Consider the following 23,679-nt stretch of genomic DNA (forward strand, 5'->3'; position numbering starts at 1 on the left):
CAAAAGTAGTCAAAAACACCCAGTTATGCTGTGGACTCCAGAGGGTTAAGTGATGTAAGCGGCCACTACCGAAAGTGTTGTCAGTGACCACTGACCTTATTTTGTATGCGAAATATACACATTTTTGTTTGTTGTCATTCAGCATGTTTTATAAACATTTTTGAACAATAAAATAAAAAAAGTGCTCAGAAGTTATAAGATGATTGGAAGGAATAACGGAAGTTTGATAGTTCATCTGCGCCACCGTCGAGGAGTGTCTCCTCATAACAACACACTGGTGTTAATTGGTGGTGGACAGTGACCTCTTTTTTTTGTTGTTGTTTTGCTTAAAAAAATATCAAAATGTTCTTGTAGTGTACACTTAAACAAAAGCATTGCATTAACCATTTAGATGTTATGGCCACAACTGGTTCTTCTTAATAGAAATTGTCACTTTTACAGCCAGTTTTCTTTTGACATTTCAGGGGTTGGATACATAAAAAAAATCCAATAAAATGAATAGGCCATTAAGAAATACAAACAGTGCAGTGCTCTGTAGTAAATGTGTTGGGTTTAGGTACTTCTCAAAAACTTAGTGGAAGAAGACTAGTGAGGGAAGCCACCAAGACACCCGTGACAACTTAGAATTTTTTTTTTTTTTTTTATGTTTTGTCTGTTGCAACATCAGTCCTACACCTTGATGGCCCAGAGAGAGAGCTTTTCTGAAAAAGATGTGAAATTTCTGCCCGACATGATTGACAGGATGTCAAACAGCTGACGGCTCTTTAAATGGGACAGTAGGTGTGGCCGTAGACCATGTGCTCTATAAACACGCCCCTTTGCATTGAACCAAGCCAGTACGGCAATATTTGCTTTGGCGTGCGCGTGTACAGTAACGTGCACGCCCTCTCCGGCTCTTCCTGCGTCACCGGTCCATGTGCTGCTGTTGTCACTGAAACCCCTCACCGCTACCGGCTCACTTTCCTCATCTGGATTCACACTGAATATTTTAGCGGCCCCTCAGCTGTCCGCGTGCATGTAGGCTGGAGTTTACTTGCATGTGTGATGGGAGTTTTCGGACAGCTTTGTGTTTGAGGAGGAGGAGGAGAAGGAGGAGGTGCAGTGGCAGCAGGCAGCATCTCTGAATGAGTGAAAACTGGAAAAGAGTGAAATCCCTCCAGATTCCTTCCGATCCAGTTTTTGTGGATTAAATCTTCTTTCCTAAACCAGACCATAAGCGGTCATCCGCTCTCTCTCTCTCTTTTTTTTTTTTGTCTGCTCTTGTATCACAGTTAGTCTGGGTTTCCGTCTCTCTATCAGCTGCATCCAAAGATTTAGCTTTAAGCTGTTGGTCTCCTGTGAGTAGGCAGTTTTTTGGGGGGTGACCTGCCCGCCCACCCTTCACTGCAGGGTGGGATGGGCAGGTGAGCTTGTCGAGCTCAGTGAGGAAGAGGGCAGGCGATGCCGGACAGTAAAGGACGAGGGGGAGGTGGATGCTCGCAGGGAAAGTGGAGCCTGAGGAAGGGAAGCAGCCGCTCGGCCATCCCTGCTCTCTTCACCATCACAGAGGAGGAAGAGGGATGGAAACGGAGAGATGCTTGCAGGAGGAGGAAAAGAGGTATGGAGGGAAATGTGCACAGTGTGGTGCATGGCAATTTAAAAAAAATTTTTTTTGGTCTCTTCATACTTTAAAAAACAGACTGTAATAAATACAAAATGTGTCATTAAAAATTGGGTGGTGTATAATGCATGCAATAACTTTGTGTGTGCATGTGACATTTTATTTTACAGTTCGGTCTACTAGTAGTTGGGCAGTGACATCATTTATTTGCTTATTTATTTCGTCCTCTAGACCAAGGTCCATAGGACAAATGGCATCAACGTTCAGATTAGATTAGATTAGACAGAACTTTATTAATCCCTTGGGAAGGCTCCCTCAGGAAAATTGAGGTTCCAGCAGCACACAGGGTAAGAAGCACACAGAGTATCAAAAGTAAAAAAAAAAAGAAAAAATCACTCTTTAGGGGACTGTCTGGTCATGAAAAGATGTTTCAGGCAAACGGATACAAATGAATTATGAAATGCCACTTTCCCCATTTTTGGTCAAAATGACTTTGTTCAAAGGGTTCAGGGTCTCTTGAGCCTGTTTTTGTCATTTTGCTTCTTTACACCACAACAACTGAGGTGATATAAAAATGAAACAATCAATCAAGATGTTATTTGTAGTGGAAATTTTCATCATTCATCATCATTTTTTACTGAAATTGGCGCAACTTTAGCTTTTGACCCCTGTACAAACTGAAACTGATCTTTGTTACCATTTTTGCCATTTTTACCCCATAACTCCAGAACATTCCTTCGTAGATACTCCAAACTATAACTTTTTGGAATCGTTATGATCAGAGAAGTAATGTGATATAGTTTTCAACATGATTGGAGCATTTTTAAAGTTTTACCTCTGTGTAATTCTTCATTGACCCCTGGCTATAGCTATTACCCTGGGATGGCTATCATACATTTTGGTGTAGGCCATGGTACACTGAGGCTGGACTCCAAGTGCCGTTTCTTCCCTTTAAGTGGTACCGATTAGGTCAAAATTGATGACTGGCTCATAGACTATTTTGGCAGTGAGGTAATTGTTTTTTGTTTCTTTCAACTTTGTCTTCACTGCTGATTGATGAATCCAAAATGGAAAAACCAGTGGCAGTTCTCTGTGGCAAACATGCATTTGTTGTTTATTGTTCCCTAACGGCGGTGAGATGATGAAGCCCTGTTGGTTGCATTGCTGCGGTCTGAGTTCTCCAAGACAGCTACTCCAGACGTGTGTGAGGGATTGTATATAATATAACCAATTATCAGTTTTCTATTCAGTCAGAAAAGACCTCAGCCAATCAAACTCACCTGTCTGCAAATTTAAGGTGCAAACAGTTCAGATGACCAGCTGACGAGGCAAGATTAGATCAAAACAAGGGTAGAAAATGAGCGTGCGTGCGCGCACTGCTTCACCTGAACGGTAACGTGTGCGTCAGCAAAACAGTCACATAAACAGAAGCGTGTGTGTGACTGTGCACATGCAGAAATACATTGTTGCTGAAGACCTTCTTATTAATTCTTGTCTATATTGTTAATGCATCTAATCAAAATTAGAACTCTGAAAACACTTCGGTCGTCTCTGAGTTAGCGAGAAACGGTGAGCATAGTTTAGGCATGTTTGTGTCTACCATTAAGAATGCAGAGTGATTCAGCAAAATGATCTTATCTGGATCAGCAAAGGCCTGTCAGATATGTGTCGTCAGTCATGTGAGATTACGTCAGTTGTACACACCCGATCATCACCAAAGTTGGTATGTCCATTATGCGCAGTGACCCCAAGAAGCCTATTGATTTGTATTTAATTTGGATGGTTTAGAGCAGTGATTCCCAAAGTGTGAACGGTGGCCCAAAACACATAACTAAAATGTCTATCATTTACAATTGTGTAATAAAGTTTCAAATTAACTGAAAATATTTGTGGTTATTTTAAAATCCATGTGATCAGAACTAGTTTAATACAGTAGATACAGTTTTAAAAAATATAAATGTTTCATGTTATTACAAAAACATTAACTACCTTAAGAGTTTCTTATTGTACAGTTTGTACTTTGTGTGTTTCTTAACATACAGACTGGACTTTTGCTTATTTCAATACTACGTCTCATTCGGTGATTTATTTTCAGATGCTTCTATGGGTCTGGGTCTTGGAATGTGCCAATTGAAGGGCTCCGAAAGGCGAGCAGGTTGAGGGCTGTTGCACACATGGCGCGTTTCCCTGAGCATCATCGCTGAGGAGCCCAGGCTAACTGAACCAGGCCAGACCTGCAGCAGATTGGCTTGACCCCGTAGATCCTACATGCTGGTTGCACCAACACAAGCTCCCGAAGCTGAACCTGTAACTCTGCTGGTTTGAGCTTAGTGTTTTAACTTAGCCTAAGCTGCAGCTAATCCTCTCAGGCTGCAGGGGAGGAAGGATCCACGTGGAGTGCTTGCCTTCTACCCGCCGGTCCGAACAGCACAGCATTAACCGCTAACTCTGACTGTTTAATCTGAAAACCAGTGGGGGTTGGGTGCACAGCAGCGGTGGGAGGGAGAGGCACTCTCTCCCCATGTCTGTCTCTTTTTACACACATGGACAAAAGGATGTGGGTTGGACAGTTGCCACAATCTGTCTCGCACGCAGTCGCATCTTTGCTTCTCGTCAGTCAAAGGTGGAATCTCCTTTCCTGGTTCCCCCCTCTACTCTGGAAGCTTAGTTTTGGTGCTTTGGAATTGTTTTTATTTGAATTTTTTCTTCTCCTGCTTTTCACTGCTTTTACTGCGGCGTGGACTTTGGATTTGAAGTTATCGCTTACATTTCGCGTAGGATGTTTTCCAGAAGTGGGAATGTTGATCCCGGCCCTCCGATCTGAGTAGCTGGGGGTTCAACAGGTCCCACTTTGGGATCACGCCCCTGGAATCATGAACCAAAATCCAGGTACAGACTGGCTTGAATTGATGAGGAATAACTTTCAGTACAGTGCAGGTTGTGCATTGTGTTTCTGAGGTATATCAACGGCAATTCACCCAATATGGTCATAAAAGTTGCCACCTTGCAGTCCTTCCTGCTTCCTGTGCTGGATTAGATGATAAACAAAATATTCATGTCTTTTGTTGTTATTAATTGGGAGGTGCATGTGAGTACCCAGATAATGTTTGGTGTCATTGTGGAGGTGTCATTCATTTCTTTTGGAGGGGAGCTGGCGGTGGAGGGTCCTGTTGTAGGATCACGATGACTGACGTGGCAGGATGGACCACAGAATTGACTTTGGCGTGGCTGGAAAGGTTGTTTAACCACCGCCGCCGTGAATGCACGAGCAAATACACTTGTAGCACTTCGAGGTGTGTTTGTTCAGTGACCTTCACGACAGACTGTAGAGCCAGCTGGATGTAGTGGGACGAACCGACCGCACCAGGAATCAGCAACATGAAATTGCTGATGAGTTTCAGGCAGCTGCAGCTGAAGAGCGATTAAGGGATCAACGTGAAATGCTGCTCTATATTTTGCACTTTCTGAAAATCGTTTTTTGTCCTTTTAATGCGCCACCTTCGGCTTATTGTGCAGCATTCTGCTGTCAGTCAAACTCCACGACATCGCTCAGGAATACAAAAGAGGACATCTTTATAGAGCCATCGTGCTGGCAGATGAAGCCACCGTTCCTTCATCTCCTTTATGCTGTTTTGCAGTTGTGAATCTCATGCTGTCTCGTGGTCCATGACACATGCAAGAGAGCAGTTTTAGCAAAGTTCTGGTTCAGGACACAATGTAAACAAACACCGTGAAGTGTGGACAAGACAACTAGGTATGGCAGACGTCCATCATAGGTGCTACACCTCCTCCAGATATAAATGGAAAATGTACTGCATTCATATAGCGCTTTTCCAACTGCATCAGATGCTCAAATCGCTTTACAATAATGCCTCACATTCACCCCAGTGTGAGGCTGCTGCCATACAAGGCGCTTACTACACACCGGGAGCAATAGGGGATTAAAGACCTTGCCCAAGAGCCCTTAGTGATTTTCCAGTCAGGCTGGGATGTGAACCGAGGATCTTCTGGTCTCAAGCCCAACGCCTTAACGACTAGAACCTTAACCATCACCTCCCCAACCCGCTCCAGATAACCGTCTCAACTTGGGAGAACGTGTCATCACCATAATCACTCGTGAACTCACTGGATCAACGCCATCCACATCCTCGCTAGTCATTGTTTACATGCGCTGAGATGGCAGAACTCTGCTGGCACCGTGGTGCATTCTAGGAAGCGCAGGGGGCTGTCACGCCAGGGGCATTATGGGAAACGTTAAAGTCCCGAATTTAGCCTGAAGTCAGAACATATTTTCCTGTGTTATATTTAGCTGGAGTAGGTCCTCCTGTCGGCAGCGCGATGGATTAGTGGTTAGCACTGTTGCCTCACAACGAGAAGCTCATGGGATCAATTCCCACCTGTGGAGTTTGCATGTTCTTCCCATATTTGCGTGGGTTTGTCTATATGTGGCCCTGCAACAGACTGGCATCCTGTCCAGGGTGTATCCGTGTCACGCCCTATGACTGCTGGGATAGGCTCCAGCCCCCTCGCGACCTGATCTTGGATAAGCGGTTGAATATGAGTGTGGGTGTGTAGGTGCGTGTGAGATCCTCCTGTCTGAATGGATGCAGCAGAATTACTCTGACTAGATGATTGTATTGAGGGCCCAGCCCTTCCTGTAGCAACAATAGCCATTAACCAAACCTGTTCCAGGGCTGGAGCACTGGTGAATAATGCTGGTTTAGCTCAGTGTGTGTCTGCTTTCTTGATCGGTTTGTCAAAAATTAAATCACTTTATCCTCACCAAACATTCAACAGTAGGGTGATATGACTTCATATTAGTGTTTCATAGATGTACAGATCACTCAATCTGCATATCCCTTATTTATACGTATTGGGCTCAAAATTTGACCTTGATGTTGAGCCTGTTTTTCTCCAAATTAAATCACTTTGTCCTTTACTGGCCTACTATCATTCCACCAAATTTGGACCCAATTGGATTAAAAAAGCTTTGAGTACGCTGAACCAAAACCAGTGTACCCTAGCATGTACTACCGCACACAGCAGAGGGTTGATGTATGCGCTGCACGTGCTACACAACACAGATTTTATCGCCCGTTGATGTTACAGTGAAACACCTGCTGCACATCTCACTCAAGCATCTACAGTTCGTCACATTCTGTACCTGCTGTAGCCACCCCAAAAATGTCTATATTAATAGTTACATTAGAAGAAAATGCTTTACATAAGTGCAGTTACACTGAGACCAGTCTTACCTGATCTCGATTAGTTTTACTCTGCAACAAGTATGCGCACACAGTTGCCGCAGTACACATACATCACCAAAAGTACAAACTGTATCTGCTAATAATTGGGTGCATATTGAATGTCAAATCCATTCACATAATGAACTGTTTGCATTCGCTCACTATTTAGTGCATCACATGCAGAAAGTAATTCTCATGCATGGCCCGTTTGCTACAGGCTCATCTGGCTCCCATGTTCGAGACCCGACCTTCCTTCGTAATTGTTTACACTCAGAAATGGCGCCATCAAATTCTAGTTTTCAACCACATCTGGTTGTTTTTGTCTTGAAACGCGGCATGTGAAGTTAGGTCGAGTTTGTGCAGGTCTCCTGTTATGCACTTTCTCATTGTGACATTTAAATATCAAGGTGAATGTGAGCCTGTTGTTGGTGTACACTTCAGTCTGGGTCACTACGGCAGTCTGCAACATTCTGGGACAAACACAGAAAGTGTATGTGGACAATATGTTGGATTTTGCACTGTTTGCCTGCAGTTCTGCTCTGCAAACAAACATTCTACATCAGGGTTTGCATAGTGTTTACTTTCTCTTCATCAGGCTTGTCTGTTTGTGCATGAGGCTCGTGCAAAGCTGTGTGTACGTGCAGGAGGCTGAGCTGAAAGTGCTGCGTCACGCTGAGCCGTACGGTGCCATTAATCAACAGCTGAGCTATGAGTTAACAGGAAACGCTGCAACGCAATGGGAAGATGAAAAGTAGCACCAGCAGATTGTCTGGTTGTGTTCGTTACCTCTTCAGAGTTGACTCTATATTTTTTGTATGCTGTAGGTATCTCCCCATGTACAATAAATCAAAATTAATGCACAACATTTGTCACACGTGTCAAACTAGGTAATAGTACCTAAAGATAAGTGCTGCGGCAAAATGGCATTTGTCACCAATGGCCTTGACCCAAATTGATTGACTTCTGGCTGACCCACAGCGATTGGGGAATCCACCTAGGTGTTGGGTACATTTCGCTCAAATCAGGTTCAAAGGCCACATTTAAAGGAGAACTATGTAAATCTGGTCAATCTTTTTATTTTGATTTTTTTGCCGTTTCTTCTGATTGCTTTGGTAGCATTCTTCTCTACGGGGCGCCCCCTACAGCTCGGGAGTACATATGTCACAAAACTGTTGTAAAAACTCACTACATCCCCCCCCCCAGCTCTTCGTGTGCATTTCGTTTTTATGCATTTTGTGGAACCATGTTAAGAAAGCGACATTACACAAAGAGCAGACTTTAGCTCAGGTGGATCTCTCTTTCTTTGTACATGTGTGCGAGGATGTGCTATAAGGCTGTCTTGCTTTTTTTTTTTTTTTTCCCCACTGGCTTCACCATAATTAGAAACATAAGAAATAAAACCGTTGATGGCTTGTTCTTATAGTCACTACGTCGCCAGTGCCTCGGTAGGGGGCATGTAAGTGTTGTTGTTGTAGTGCCATAAAGCAGTTTGTGTTTCTTGCAAGACCCAAGACTCTCATTCACATGACACCAGGTCAATGTGCCTGAAGTTGCAGGGCTGGTTTTCTGCAACCCTTGGTGGGGGAGACAGAGCCCTCATTCTCCCAAAAACAAGTAATTTAACCATTACAGTTACTCCCAAACTGTCAAATTACGGTTAAAAAAGTTGCTTAGTTCCCCTTTAGTATTTTAAAGCTAATTCTGAGGTCAGCTTTCATTGACATACCAAATTTGGTAGTAATCAGCAAAAGGGCTTGGAAGAATTAGACCAACAGACAATTCCAGTGATTGACTTTTGGCACGTTTGACTTTGCAGAGCAATTCCAGCAGCCACCTCCATATGCGCACCCGGCTTGATGGATATCTGAGTGGGGAAAATTTAAATTTTGATCTTCAATCCAAATGATTGACTTGTTTTGTTAAATTTGATCTTGTCTGGGCAATTCCAGCACCCACCTACATATGTGACAAAGTTTTGGTTGGCTTTAGTGAGAATCAGCATAATTACCTTTGAACCCAATAACCTTGACCTTTGCTAAAACAGACCTCTTAAGGGCAGTTCTCAGGTTAACCATCATCCACATATCAAGTTTGGTGTGAATGGACCTGGGAGACAAACGTTTCTTTTTGCAGTCTTGTATGTTTTTTTTAAACCTGGCTTCACACACACATCTGGAAACATTTTGCCAGAACTTGATCTTAATTGGAAATTCTTGTCTCATCTGTTTCCAGTGTCTTATTTCCAGGATGGCAGATCTTCTTCAGCCACCCGCCCTGGTTCGTCAGGCTCTGGACAGACCTACACACCCACCCTGACCCCTTCCATGACCCCCACCCCCACGTGCACTCTCACCAGCAATAGCCCCAATAACAATGCAGCCACCAAAGCAGGTAACGCGGAAATACACAAATATGTGACGTTTGTATTAGTTTTGGGAATAAGGACTTCTAAAATTTTGTCTCTGCCAGTGTCACCACTTTCAGGGTTTGTGTCTTTCTATTCATTAGAATTGGTTAAGTTTATTAAATAAGAAATTTGAGAACTTAACTGACCATAAACTTGTTCATCAAAATGATATTGCCTTTTTTTAGATGCCAGTCAAATGTAATAAGTCCAGTTTTCATCAAAGCTGATTACTTTGTATATTTCCAGCTCGATGCATGAGTCCAGAAAGAAAACCCATGAATAACAAATGACCATATATTCCGGACTATAAGTCACACCTTTTTCCGTGTTATGACCAAAATTTAAATCCTGATTTAAATCGCTGTGGGGAAAAAAAAAAATCTGAAAAATCATCAGTTTTTTTTTTGTTTTTTTTAAATCATCACTGAAATATCACATCAGTATTTATATTTATATTTATATTGCCCCATTTAGAAGAGTGAAATAAAAAATAACAAAAAGTCCATTTAAATCAATAAAAGCTGATTTAAATTGAAAAAAATCATGACTTTTTAGGTAAGTCTTTTTTTTTTTAAGAAATCAGTACTTTGCAACATCACTGAAATATGAAATCAGTACCATTAATTAATGGTACTTGTACATGTTGTATGTGCACCGTTATGTTTTAACATGTCGATAAAGATTATAACTAATGATATTATTTGTATTGCCCCATTTAGAAGAGTGAAATAAAAAAGAATGAAAAAGTCCATTTATATCAAAAGTCTATTTAAGTTGGAAAAAAAATCATGACTTTTTAGGGAAAAGTATTTTTTTTAACCGTCCCTGGTTATGAGCTCTTTAATTTGTTTTTTGTTTTGTTTTTGTTTTTTTGTGCATTGTTGTAGTGTATTTTTATTATTGGCATTTATTGTTTTATTATTGGAGTTTATTTAGTTTTTAGTGCTTTAATTCTTGGGAAATTTCTATATAAATAGTCATTATAGATATTGTTATTAAGAACAAATTTGTGAATTTTTGGTATATAAGTCACACCGGAGTAAAAATTACAGGACCTCCAAAAGTAGTAAAAAAAACAAACAAACAAAAAAAAACACACGACTTACGAGTATACTCCAGAAAATACAGTAATCAGTGTGATCTTGTTAAACCATGAGATGGTTCATATGAAATAATTTATTTTTAAAGCTAAAAGGAAGTTGCCTGACATTTGGCTAAACCTTTTAATACTCTGTATTGCTTGTCATAAACTGTATTTACAGCACAGAGGTGCTGCAGGCTTCACAGCGACTCTTCTTTCTGTGTTGCAGACTCGTTGCTGTTCAACAAGACTGACGAGAGACAGCGGTTGGCCCGTGAACGCAGAGAGGAGCGCGACAAACAGAACGGTGCACATTCTTAAATGCTGACCACTCGCCCAAAGCCTTTCTCACAACATGTCGCAGTTGAAGTTTGTTGGTAGCCACGACACGGTGACGAGCCCACGTGGTTACGTAAAGTCTGGGGCTGACGCCAGGCACCCCTGTTGCCACGGCAGCCGAGTTGCATAATGAGTTGAGGTCGTGGGAGCGGATTTAGGGAGGCTGGTGGTTTGACTGTGGTTTTCTGACAGATGGATTAGAGGAAGCGTTACTCCAGGAAAGTTTGTGTTCATACCGGCTTTGCACAGCGGTTATACCTCGACGAGAGATCTTTGTGGAGGAACGTCGAGCCTCATCGTGTGATTGACAGCTGACCTGTCACTCCACAGTGATAACACTTGTATAATTTTTTTAAATTATTTTGTTGGTTTATCACAGGAGAGTCCACTCTGTGAGGATGAAACTAGCTTTCTAACTTTTGAACCTGCATCATGTTTAAGAAAATTGATGAAAATATGAAGTAATTGGTTCTAATCCCCCCCACCCCCAACCGCCATGGTGTAGTCAGTCGAGATTACTTCAGTTGTACTGCTCCGATTATCACCAAACATGCATGCATTATGCATAGTGACCTGAAGATGGCTATTCATTTTGGGGTCAAAAGGACAAAAGCCAAGGTCATTGGATCATACTCTGTAAAACTCTTGTGAGCACAATAACTTCTTTCCTGATTGCTTGATTGTCACCAAACTTGGTATGTGTGTTTGGCATCTCTGACCCCAAGAAGCCTATTGTTTTGGGGCTCAAAAGGTGAAAGATGATTCCTAAATTTTACTTTGTTTAAAAAAAAGGAATTAAATAAAAAAAAAAGCTCTTCCAGAAAAGCGTCCCTTGTCAGTGATAACAACAAAATAACTTCATCACATGCCTGAGTTGCACCTTTTTTTCCTCTTTTTCATGAAGTCTGCACACAAATTGCTGGTTAATCAGTGATTTCATTGGTGAGGAAGAGCCCGTTTCCAACAGTTATCACTTTCAAACTGATCCATTGTGACAACTTACAATGAAGCCTTTACAACTGTGTTATTACTTGTCAAACAGCAGCTCTTTAATTGTGTGTGCTCATCGTACACCAGCTGCCAAAGAGGCCCAGTGGCAGGCACGTGAGGAGCGAGCCAGACAGCACTATGAGAAGCACCTGGAGGAGAGGAAGAGGAGGCTGGAGGAGCAAAGAGCCAAGGAGGAGAAGAGGCGGGCTGCCGTGGAGGAGAAACGGCGACAGAAAATGGAGGAGGACAGGGTAAGCACTCGGATGTACAATCGTTACTTGTACTTTGGTGAAATAGCGCCCCCACCTGCTTTTCATCTCAGCTAATGACAGATAAACAGGATTAGTGGGTCTTGATAGAGGATTCTACCTTTTGAGTGACTTGCAGCAGTGTGATAATGTTGTGATCTTTTGGGGTGATCAGAATTTGATTGGATATTGGAACATAAATGTTGTTGTGACTGAAGGTTCGTCATGAGGCTGTAATGCGTCGGACGTTGGAGAGGAGCCAGAGAGCCCGACAGAAGCCCAACCGCTGGTCATGGGGAGGAACAATGCACACAGACGCTCCCAGCACAGCAGCCGGTACTTGAACGCACCACACGTTATTTTCCATAACCTTTAAAGCAGCAGTTTAAGAAAACCACCCTGTTATTTTTACGAGGAAAATATCCGAGGTGTATTGATAATTTATTAATTGTTCTGCTGTGTTTTATGTGCGATGCGTAGATGGTGAGAAAAAAGATGAACAGATTCACTGTGTAAAAGTGAAGCCAGATTTTGCTTTGCTGGATAAAATGGACCTACAGAAGTCAATGGACAGTTTTCTAAATTTATAGATGGGGGGGGGCAAGAAGACAGATATTTCTGACAAACCACAACACTGATGTGGCATCTCGCTGGATTATTTCATCAACATTTTCCATGTTTCATAATTGGCTCAAGTTGATATGAAGCATCATGAGTAATAAAGCATAAAATATATGCTTAAAACTGTTAGAATGCTACATAGGAACTAATTATTTGAGCCACCCTTTTATGTGATTAGAATGACGTAAATAAAACGCTGCACTTTTCACAGATATTGTGTTACAGCCTTATTCCAAAATGGGTGAAATTCATTTTTTCTCCTCAAAATTCTACACACAACACCCCGTTTTCAGATCTGTCAAGAGATGTTCAGTCAGGTTCAGGTCTGGTTCATGCTTGGTTTGTGCTCTGACATGAGTGTGTGTGCATATTCTGTCAATGTCTGATCTGTTTTTTTTAATGGCTTTTTATGTAAACGTTTTAGATCTGCTGATGCCCGTTATTAACACGATTTATACCCTCACCCGTTCTCAGCCGCTGACTCGTGCTCTCTTTCTTTTCTTTGCTCTCCCTCTCTCCCTCCACTTCCTTCCTGGTCCAGGTTTTGTCGAGTCGGCTTTCCTCTATCCACTCGACCTTGCTGGACTGGAGCAACCGCGTGGTGCTTTCAGTCTCTACCGCAGACACGGAATGACCTCCCAGTGTGACTATTATAGCATCGTGTCTCTTAGCCAGCTAGCGTTAGCACAGTGCATCTATATGGCACCGTTTTAGCACACTGGTGATAGTCTAAGTGTTTTCCTCTCTCCCCTTCATTGCATGCCATAGTTGAGTATGTGACTTTTGATCTCAAAAACAGTTTTAAAGTCACTGGTAGATGGCATTTTTATGATGAGCGTTGGAGTTGTTGAGTGTTTTTTGGAAGTTTTTTTTTTTTTTTTTTTTGAGTACTTCTATTTAGTAGACTTTTCCTCATTTGTGAAACCAAAGGTATGGAGCTCCAAAGCGATGACCTCATAGCCCCTCGGCAACTGTGTGGCTGGTTCTACACATAGTGTCACTATCATTGAATTCTCTTCATATTCATTTACCACCCCTTCATTTTGTACTGGGGGAAAATGGACACCATCACAATAACATTGTTAGCATTCTGCTTTTCGGATGAGTCAAAATCACTAAAAAAAAATCCACTACACGTCGGCTCATGTTGGTTGTTGTAATAATTTACCTGGTGAACTGCAAGGAATTGTGCGAGCTGGCAAGAAAAACCAAAGTTACACCCTTGTGGTACATTCTCCTGATTATTGTGTAAATTGTTGCAGGTATTTTAGGCCCGTCTCTCCAAACGTGCGTTGCTGTGGGTTGAGTTAAAGCTAAATGTCGAGACTGATGTAGCATGAATGCCGCACAATTCGGTGTTATTGAATTAAATATTTCTGTGCCATTTTTCTGTATGTTTGTTTCCCAGTTCAGTGATTTGTTACCACTAGTGCTACATGGTAAAACGTGTAAATCGTACACAATGAGCCAGTAGGCTGATGGGGTGCCGGAGATCACCCACAGCCAGAGCTCCTGCGTGCTGGCGTAACACCCGGGTAACGCGTTGGCATTTACTACCGCCCTGGACGCAGACACCAAACTTACAATTGATGCAGTAAATATTTATCAGTCTGTTGCTACTTTCTTTGGAAAATTAAAATAAATAAATTGTGCTGCGATTGGTGATTACGATCGGGAATGTAACGCGATGCCATCTTCAAAACACAAAAGTGACCATTTTGAGAAGATTCTATGGAACCAGCACAAGCGTTGTCATGGCGACGTGACATCATCCTTTGGAGCTTTATAATCTGATCCTTTGTGTCCTTATTTTTTCCACTCATCCACATTTATTTATTTATTTATTTTTTATGTAACAAACTTTTGGACTAGAGTAACTGTAACGAGTGAATCCTGGTTCCACTTTACATTTTTTTTTTTTTTTTTTAAGTGCCATTGTTAAATATACAATTAAGTGTTATTTTTAATGTGTTGCCGGTTTGTTTGCAGATGCTGACAGGCGTTCAGTATCGACGATGAATTTATCCAAACATGCAGACCCTGTCATTACCAAACGCCTCTCCTCCTCCTCGGCCACCCTCCTGCACTCTCCAGACCGAGGTAATCGAACTAGACCCCGGTGGGGCTCTCTTTTCTTTGTATGAATTTGTTGGGGCACAGTGACATAAATCTGATTGTCACTATACCACCGAAGAGTAATGTTTGTGTTTTGACACGATTATGTCTTGTAGGTCGCGTTCATGCACATTTGTCACTGACAGGCTTTCAGACAAGAACCGCCTCCTCTCCTGTCATTAACAAAGCTCAGTCCAAACCTCGCCTTCTCCAGGGAAAGACAACCCACAACACAAACACAGGTGTTTTCTGGGAAATGGTGTCAGTTCGGTGCATTGTGACTTCATCATTATACAGTGTTGCAAATCAAAGAGATCGTGGGCTGGACTCTGTTGAGGAGTTTCAAACACAAATTGTGATTATTGCCCAAAATATGGCCATCGGGTATTGCGGAGATTTGCCTCCGTCCATCTGTCTGTCTGTGCTCAACATAAGTCCAGTGCTATTACTGCCATGGTCTTCAAATTCACAGGGGGCATCCTTGGTACACACACCTTGGACAAGTTCAAAGATGGCTAACATTGACCTATTTTAAGAGGTCAAAAGGTCACATTCTGTTTCCTATTTTTATGCTCATACGGCTGAGGATGTTTTAGCATTACATTATATTTTTAGGTATTACCGCTCCTCATGGGCCTGTTTGTTGTGCAAATTGTGTTATTAGTGTTACTCCAAAATATTAAATGGTTCTCTGGCTGTAAAAGACCGACTGGTCCTGGAATACAAACACAAATTTGCAGATCTGGGTGAAGGGGTGAAGCTAATAAATCTTACAATAATGTTTTTACCACTAATGACATAAGGAATGTTTGAAAGTTTGAATTGACTAAAATTAAAAGTTTATTCAACTAAATTAATGTAAATTCTACACTTAAAGGAATATAATGCTAACTAAATTGAAATCTGTTTTAATTAAAAGCTAAAGTTAAAGCTAACAGACTATAAAGCTAACTCAAAAGTTAATTGCATTTAAGTCAAGTTTAATTTTAAACTAACTGAACGCAAAGTTTCTAACAAAATGCAATGCTAGCTGAAATCTAACGGAATTGAAATCTATTTTAATTCAAAACTAAACTTAAAGCTAACAGGCTATAAAGCTAACTGAAAACTTAATTGAATTTAAGTTGAGTTGAATTTTAAACTAACTGAACCCAAAGTTGCTAACAAAATGCATTGGTAGCTGAAAAGCTAACGGAATTGAAATCTGTTTTAATTCAAAACTAAATTTAAAGCTAACAGGCTATAAAGCTAACTGAAATCTTAACTGAATTTAAGTCTAGTTGAATTTTAAACTAACTGAACCCAAAGTTAACTAAAGCTAATAAAATGCAATGCTAAAGGAAAAGCTCACTGAATCTGCAATTTTAATGGAATATACGTTTAATTGAAGTTTAAAGTAACTGAACATAAACCTGTCAGGATATGAAGCTAACTGAAAAGCTAAACATAAAACCTATAGTGTAACAAACTAATTGCTAATGTGTGGTGTAGATTGTAGTACTCCTTATATATAAATATTTTTTACTTTTGCTTTAGTTTTTTAAAATTTAATTGAAATTATTTTTCTAAACTGTTTATATATATAAAAGTGTGGCCTAATTATTCACGACATTTTGAATTGGGCTCATGAAGAACAACATTTTGAATATCATGTTGACATTTGGAAATGCTGGCATGTAGCTCAGTTACATTTGGCCAGAATCCAGTTTTGTTTTTTGTTTTCCATCAGTATTTGGGCCAATAAGCGACCAGGAGGCCCCTGATCAATTCCGAAGTCCATAGTATTTACAGTAAATGTGCATGTTTGTGCATTTGTTTCATCAGACTGATCAAAGCTCGTTTCCCACTCGCATGACCCTGTTCTCTAATCCTCTGTAGGATAATCTTGTTGTTTTTGTGGGAACACTGTATGCGGTTCTTAAGAACCACATTTTAACAGACAGACATAAAACGCAAAACAAGATAAACTCTTTTTCGCTCATATAGAAACATCGCCACTCCTGTACCCATCAGGTGGGACACAATTAGAGATTCTGACTGCATTTTCCAGCCCAGTTGTATCTTTTATCTTGAAACCTGCAGCCTTTTACTCCATTAGCAGAGGGACAACACTGCATGCTGTGCCTGGCAAACTGACTTTTGTCTTTCTCCTGTACTTTTTTTTAATGCAAACTAGCTATCGTGTTGAATAGTTAATTAGTGCATGATCTGCTTCTGCTTAATAAGCCAACTATTGTGTACATTTTTGCAATGTCCGGTATTGGCATTTCTTTAAACAGTTGCTATTGTGGGGTCAATTCAAGTAGGTGACTTGTTAGCTAAAATTTGAAAGGATTAAAATGCCATTTTTTGGGGGGGCTTCATTCCAGGCTGTTTGCTTTCTGTCATCATCTGGTGCATGCAGGTGTAACACAGCGATCCGGTTTTACTTTAGCTTCCACTCGCTCAGCTACACCATGGGCAACAATCTGCTCTGACAGATTGTTCCGCGTTAACGGTTAAGAGTTTAATCAAAGTACAAATGCTACTTCTCTGTGTCCAGGCTTCCGCCGGCTTCCGCTGACGCCGTGGGAGAGCACGATGGTCAACCGCCTGCAGCAGCCAACACACTCCTACTTGGCGCGAAGTCGCAGCGCTGCAAGTCTGTCTGGAGAGCTAACGGGTAACTACTGGTTGTGATGTGTATCACCCGATTTGAAGTAGGGTAACTCCAAAGCATAGCTCATTGTTCTGCCGGTGTTTGTGTGTTTGTTTGTGTTTTGGTCTGTTGACCACAATACGTTGGCCAGCTTTAAAGCATTACGTCGTCTGTAAACATGTTCACCAGCCTGCTTCAGGCACATGAGTAAGCTGTTAAGGAATAACTTGTTTGTAATCTTGTCCGTATTATTTACTGGGTTAATCATCTGGTCCACTGACAGAACAGGGCAATTTAGATCATCAGTTGTTTAAATATTTGATGCCTGTAGATCTAGAGCATGTAGATCATGTAGATCAGTGGAAGGGGAGTTGGACAACCAATATGTAGACCTGGGTTCGATTCTCTACCCCACTACTTGTTTGTGAGCTTGGACAACACAATGGGTCACATCCTGTGGGAGTTGTAGACTCTTATCTACTATGTGCTATGGTGTCCAAGAATAAGCACAAGCACCAATGGGTTTCAGGGCCTATATAGGACTTGGTTCTTCTAGATGTTCATTGGACTGAATTGGCTAATTACTACTAAAAAATAGCCTTTTGATGTCAAACTTGAGGTCATAACTGTTTAATTAAATTTGGAGCCATTATGGAATAAACATGGTGAAATGGTAGTGCCTTAGTGAAGGATAATGTGGTTGATGCTGGACCGAATGAATGAATGAATTTTCATGAGTGAGTGTCAAATGTAAGATTCTGAGTGCCCCATTCTTGTTCTCATTTAGTCTTTAACTCTGCTAATCTTCACTGTCCTAAAATCCTTACACATTCAATGATCTTTGAGCGCTGATGCCTGGGTGGTGGTTGCATTATTTAACAAGCTAAGTCTCTTATCAGTCACGCTAATGCCTTTTTTTCTCTTCTGTTTCCATCAAATCTTTTCATTACTCTCAATCCTCCACTTGTCTTCCCAAATACATGGACGCTAATTGTCGTTTCATTACTATCCTCCGCTCGCTTTTCGATCCCTGCTTCCATTTATCAAATCCCCTACATGTGTCCTACACATCCTCGCCCTCCACCAAACACTCCCACCCGGTACATCACTGTAGCCATGCCTATTTGTCCTCGCTCAGTGTCCTGCCACCCCATGGGCTCCATGTCCTTCAAGGCTCTGCAGGCCCAACAGCCCCCTCATTGCCGCAGCCAGGAGAGGACCTTCAGCAGGGAGATGGCCTCCTCCACCTCTACCACACGCAGGAGGACCACCGGAGGTCCGGAGGTAAGCAGTGTCAGCCAACTCCGCCATATTGGAATAACTAACGCAGAATTCGCTATTATTATATATAAATATCAACCATATCTGTCCCAGTTGTACCACTGTGGGTGTCACTATACATAATTGCATGTAGTTTCAGTCGCAAAGTGTCAGTCCTGAAGTGATAAATGTAAATTGGTCAGTTTTGACTTGCACATCCAACTGTTTATTTTCTGTAATTGGGAATTTCTTTAAAAATATTTAAGTTGTTTTTTTAAATGATGGCATCTCAGTTTGGTGACATTAGTGCAAGAGGTTCAATGAGGACAGTGGAAGGCTGTGGGTGCCTAATCATGTTACTGATCCTCTTTGACTGCTGTCAGTCGGCCACCTCAACTTAGGCGCCTTCTGGACCAGGAGGGGGGGTGGCCTTATTTTAATTCTTGAACTGTATAATTTCTCTTTACCTGGCTTTTTCTCTTCAACAGCATAAGGACCAAGACTTTGTCCGGAAGTCATGGAGCAACCTGTCTTTTCCTCTGACTCCCGTTCTCACTTTGCCCCCCAAAAAGCTCTCTACTTCTTCATGTAAGCTTAGCAAAGTAACACCGCCCTCTCCTGGCAGGTAAGAGAATCACATAATGTTGTTACTTTTTAAACGTACTGCACACATGAGGGTAGAACTGCTTGAAATTAGGTAACGCAACCATGAGTGGTTTGTCCATTGACTGGAGAGTTGGCAGATGGAAACCTTGTTCAGCCACACAAAAAAAGCAAATTTTTTCCACCTAAATTATAAACATTAAAAAAGGCAGAAAACTTCTGCTGCAGTTTGCCAGAAAGCACGTAGGAGACCCGAGACTAGATTTGATTTGTTTTCTTTTATGACAACTCTTCACTGTTCCACTACATCACTATGTGGTATATCTGGTGATGCAACAGGTCTTCTGGTACAGTCACTCAGTTTTTGAGAACTGCCTGCTCCAGGTGGATTTACCATGTAGTACCATGCTGTCCAAATACTTATGGACCTGGCTGTGTAACCACACAAAGTGTACCTGGCCCGCTTTAGACCATCAATTGTTGTTGTGTTCTGTATTGTAATTTTTTTTTTTTGGTGGAATGGCCTAAACAGTGGGTCACCCCTTTGAGTCTGGTCTGCTTGAGGTTTCTTCCTCAAATCATCAGAGAGAGTTTTTCCTTACCACTGTCACCTGTGTGCTTGCTCTAGGGGTTGGTAAGATTAGACCTTACTCATGTGAAGCGTCTTGAGGCAGCGTTGTTGTGATTTGGCGCTAAATAAATTTAATTGAAATATATTGAAATTGGTGCTAAACATTGCTCTTCCTGCTACATACAGACCCCCACAGAAGAATTCCGGACGGCCTCCGACTCCCAAGATGCTGAAGTCTCCGAGTGCAGAGGATCCCGGAAACCTTCGTCCGCTCAGGATCACACCCCTGCTCACCACACCCACCAGATCAAAAGAAGAGGGCGGAGAGCAGCTCCTCAGTCCTCTGCAGCCTCGACCTCAGCCAGTGGGTCAGAACAAGACGAGTACGGATCCGACCCCACCAGCAGCCAGTGGTCAGTTACAACAACTACGCAACGTCCTTCACACATACAGAATCACAGTGTTATCTGACTGTGTGTGATAAAATACCGCCATCTAGTGGTGAGCCTGTAGTGCTAATTGCGATATTTTTTAGAGAGTGTCAGCACTCCACCATCCCAAAAGCCCCCGGCGGGTATCACAGACCCGGAGGAGGCGAGCCGCATCCTGTCGGAGAAACGCCGACTGGCCCGCGAGCAGAGGGAGCGAGAGGAAGAGGAGCGCCGCCTGCAGGAGGAGCAGGCAAGGTACAGCGCTGTGCTCCGTGCGAATGTGAAAATCTAAGTGGCATCGTGTTTGCGCAGCCTTAAAATGGGTTCATGAGCGCGCACGACTGTCTGCTCGCAGGATAGCCAGGGAGGAGATGGCTCGCCGCAAAGCAGAGGAGCGAATGAAGAGAGAGGAGGAGGCGCAGCGCCAAGCAGAGGAGAGCAGGAGGAAAGAGGAGGAGGAGAGGAAAGCAGAGGAAGAGAGACTTGAGAAAGAGAGAGAGGAGGCCGAGAGAGCCCAGAAACAGGTCAGAGTTCAAGATGCTTTTCAGGCATCGCACTTGAACGTGGTGAAGACACAGATGTCCGAGATGCCGATTGCACAATAACGTGGAAATGTGTGTGTCAGAAAGAGGAGGAGGAGTCTCGACAGAGAGAGGAGGCGGAGCGAGTGAGGCAAGAGCGTGAGAAGCACTTTCAGAAAGAGGAGGCTGAACGTCTGGAGAGAAAGAAGGTGATGCACATTCAGGCACAAAACACAACATCTTTACAGCATGTCTAAAAAAACATCCTCTGGTCTCTCCTCAACTTCAGCGTCTGGAGGAGATCATGAGGAGAACGAGGCGTTCAGATACACCAGAGAAGGTACAGACCACAAGGAGCTGTGTCAGCTAACCTACTGACTGCAGCAGCCTTCTTTCTTTCTTTTCTTGGTTGATTTATTTATTTTTGGTCCCATCTCTAGAAAGTGATGCCGAGCAGGAACGGAGACACTGCAGGTAATTTTACTTTTGTTATACGAACAATTTTACCTGATCACACTGGAATTGTTTGTGAAAAATGACGAGTTGTAAGCATTAAATAACTAATTTGTTCTTACGAAATAAATCTTGGTACACTTGAATTACAGTTTTCCCCACAAATTATGAATTACAACTCCTGGATTATTAATTTTTCAGCAAAAATAACTGACACTTTAGAATTTGATATATATTCAATGATACTCTATTGTGTGTACATATATATTTATATAATTTTTTTTTTAAACACAAATTTCAAACTCTGATACCAGAATTAGTCATTTGTGGAAATTCAGGACTAATTTGCTCTCAAGTTAAGTGTTTGTGTTCTCAAATTACTCATTAGAACTATGCCACTTAAATTATTAATTTTTTTTCATCCAGGACAAATTTCTCCTTTCACATTATGAATTTGTGTGCACAACTTACTTGTAACTTTTGATTAATAATGTGTAGGCACAAAGGACAACTTTCTACTCAGAGGTATGAATTTTTGACATAAATTAGTAACTAACTCTTGAATTGTATTTTTTTTAAATGCAGGACTAATTTATCCTCACATTGATTTTTTATATATATATATATATACACAAATTACTAATTGCAACTCTTGATTTACTAATTAGTTAGGCACAAGCGTCAACTTCCTGCTCATGAGTTATGCTTTTTTTTTTACATACATTATTAACGTTTGAATTAGTAATTTTTGGAAAAGTATAACTAATTTGTCCTAATTTGTGTGCACAAATTAATAAATTCTTGAATTTGTTTGGCGGACACTTGTAATTTTGAGCTACTCATGAGTGGACACAAGGATTTATTTGTGCTCTTGAGTTAGGAATGTGTGTGCAAAAATTTCTTATTGTAACTGTTGAATAAATTGGCAGCACAAATTACTAAATAATAGTGCCTTCAATTTCAAATTTGGGTGCACAGATTACTAACTAGAACTCTTGAATCACACATTTTTTGGGCATAAAATGTGAAATTATTTGGTGACCTTGAATTGCAAATGTATGTGCTCAGTTTACAAAGAAATACTAATTTGGGCTCTTATATTAGTATTATTGTGCAAAAATCATTTAATGTATGCCACTGACTTAATCGTTCCTGTGGATTCATCAGTAAAGGCAATCCTGTCCTTTTTTCCTCTTGTCTGTTCAACATGGTCACTGCAGACTATTTGGACATCTTTTTTGTTTTTTTGTTTGTTTTTTTGCAAGAATGTGGACTGAATTATCTTTGACATTGTGTTGCAGCTACACTGCACTTGGTAGTCGTGCAAATAAGCGGTCCACACATTTTAATTGGTGTCAATTGAGTAATTGTGCATACAAACTTTTTATATTTATGTTTTTACTACCAATCTATGTGCAAAGTCTCAATTTTTCTCTCATTGCCAGTTACTCCTGCAAGTCCTGGTCTGTCTGCAGCGAGTGTGGCAGTCACACATCATAGCAACAGCAACAGTCGCCAAGTGAGCCCCGGCATCACAGCACTGAGTCCAAGGTCGAGTTGCAAAAGTTTAGTGTGATTTTTTTTTTTTTTTTTTCCTCCAAACCTGGTGAAACAGAGGCGCAAACTCTGAAGTGACCTGACTGTCCCGTCCTTCTGTTCCTCAGGGAGAACGGGGACTTCAAAGAGGTGACTGCACCATCTTCACATTCCAGGCTGACTCCTCCTGAGGGAGAGGAGCAGCGCCACCAGCAGGAGAGAGTTCCGGTCCTTGCCTTCAGGGAGATCGGCCTTCTAAAGCCTCTGAGTGGGATGGAAGATTTCTCAGCTCAGCAGGGACCAGGTCGGCACGCCGGGTTTGCTTCTCCGTAGAAACTGGTGAGGAGGTGCACGTTTAATGTCTTTCTCTTTGGTACTTAGATGTAGCCTGATGGCATTAGACCAAGACGAGTCCACGCCCCAGAGAGTAGGAGAGAGGTGGGAAACCGCACAGCTGTTCAACTCTAACAAGGTAGCGGACCTGTAGCATCACAGCGAGACTCTGCTGAAAGTCTCCGCCTCCATCATCCACACTGAAAACGAGTACTGTAGCCAATCCCCAAAGATGGTGACTCCAAAGAACTTCTTAAAGCATCTCCAGAGAGAAGTTGTCTCCCCTCAGCCGGCATTCCGAGGGGATCCAGCCAGCTTTGGAGAGGATAATCGGCACCCACCACGGTTTGTGTGCGCGAGACAGCAATAATTATGTAAATCGAGATCAACTGTACAATCGCCAGTTGTGATACTTGAAGCATTTGTAGCTTTAGTGGGACAAACAAGTTCAGCAACGTTACGACTGAAAGTTAAAAAAATATATATATCATGAATCGAACTGAACATGTTAGATAGAATAAATGAAGGCCTTTGACTTAAAGTGGTATTTTGAGTACTAACATAATGTGTGTATATATCTGCTATGCCCTGTGTTTAGAACTAGAGGTTATTTTTGGGATGAGGCAGACAGTTTGAAGCAGTGATATTTAACTAAAAATCTGGGAAAACAATCCTCAAGTGAGGCT

General features: G+C 41.7%; 1 protein-coding gene across 7 annotated transcripts; it reads left to right on the forward strand.

The window, feature by feature from the left end:
• Positions 1 to 1,336: 1,336 nt before the first annotated feature.
• Positions 1,337 to 23,464, forward strand: si:ch73-217b7.1 (ensconsin). Of its 7 annotated transcripts, none has more exons than XM_034162170.1 (19): positions 1,337 to 1,597; positions 9,079 to 9,237; positions 10,564 to 10,641; positions 11,751 to 11,914; positions 12,130 to 12,247; positions 14,522 to 14,632; positions 14,764 to 14,889; positions 17,190 to 17,309; positions 18,400 to 18,569; positions 19,034 to 19,170; positions 19,906 to 20,102; positions 20,255 to 20,405; positions 20,506 to 20,674; positions 20,776 to 20,880; positions 20,961 to 21,011; positions 21,112 to 21,145; positions 22,570 to 22,675; positions 22,789 to 22,964; positions 23,042 to 23,464. In XM_034162170.1, the coding sequence occupies exons 1-19, from the start codon at positions 1,441 to 1,443 to the stop codon at positions 23,050 to 23,052; spliced, it is 2,340 nt and encodes a 779-aa protein (XP_034018061.1). In that variant the 5' UTR covers positions 1,337 to 1,440; the 3' UTR covers positions 23,053 to 23,464. The 7 variants fall into 7 exon arrangements, with proteins under 7 accessions (XP_034018061.1, XP_034018059.1, XP_034018058.1 ...); XM_034162168.1 differs by having other exon boundaries at positions 18,424 to 18,569; positions 19,906 to 20,132; XM_034162167.1 differs by having other exon boundaries at positions 1,338 to 1,597; positions 19,906 to 20,132.
• Positions 23,465 to 23,679: the final 215 nt, after the last annotated feature.

Source organism: Thalassophryne amazonica, chromosome 21 (genome assembly GCF_902500255.1).
Source record: "Thalassophryne amazonica chromosome 21, fThaAma1.1, whole genome shotgun sequence".
NCBI classification, from domain to species: domain Eukaryota; kingdom Metazoa; phylum Chordata; class Actinopteri; order Batrachoidiformes; family Batrachoididae; genus Thalassophryne; species Thalassophryne amazonica.

What these genes read in the sequence shown, in the direction of transcription:
- si:ch73-217b7.1 (XM_034162167.1), top strand. Translation starts at nt 1,441, where the DNA reads ATGCCGGACAGTAAAGGACGAGGGGGAGGTGGATGCTCGCAGGGAAAG. An exon ending in GACCCCACCAGCAGCCAGTG is followed by an intron (nt 20,133 to 20,254) that starts GTCAGTTACAAC and finishes GATATTTTTTAG; the next exon opens with AGAGTGTCAGCACTCCACCA. An exon ending in ATCACAGCACTGAGTCCAAG is followed by an intron (nt 22,676 to 22,788) that starts GTCGAGTTGCAA and finishes TCTGTTCCTCAG; the next exon opens with GGAGAACGGGGACTTCAAAG.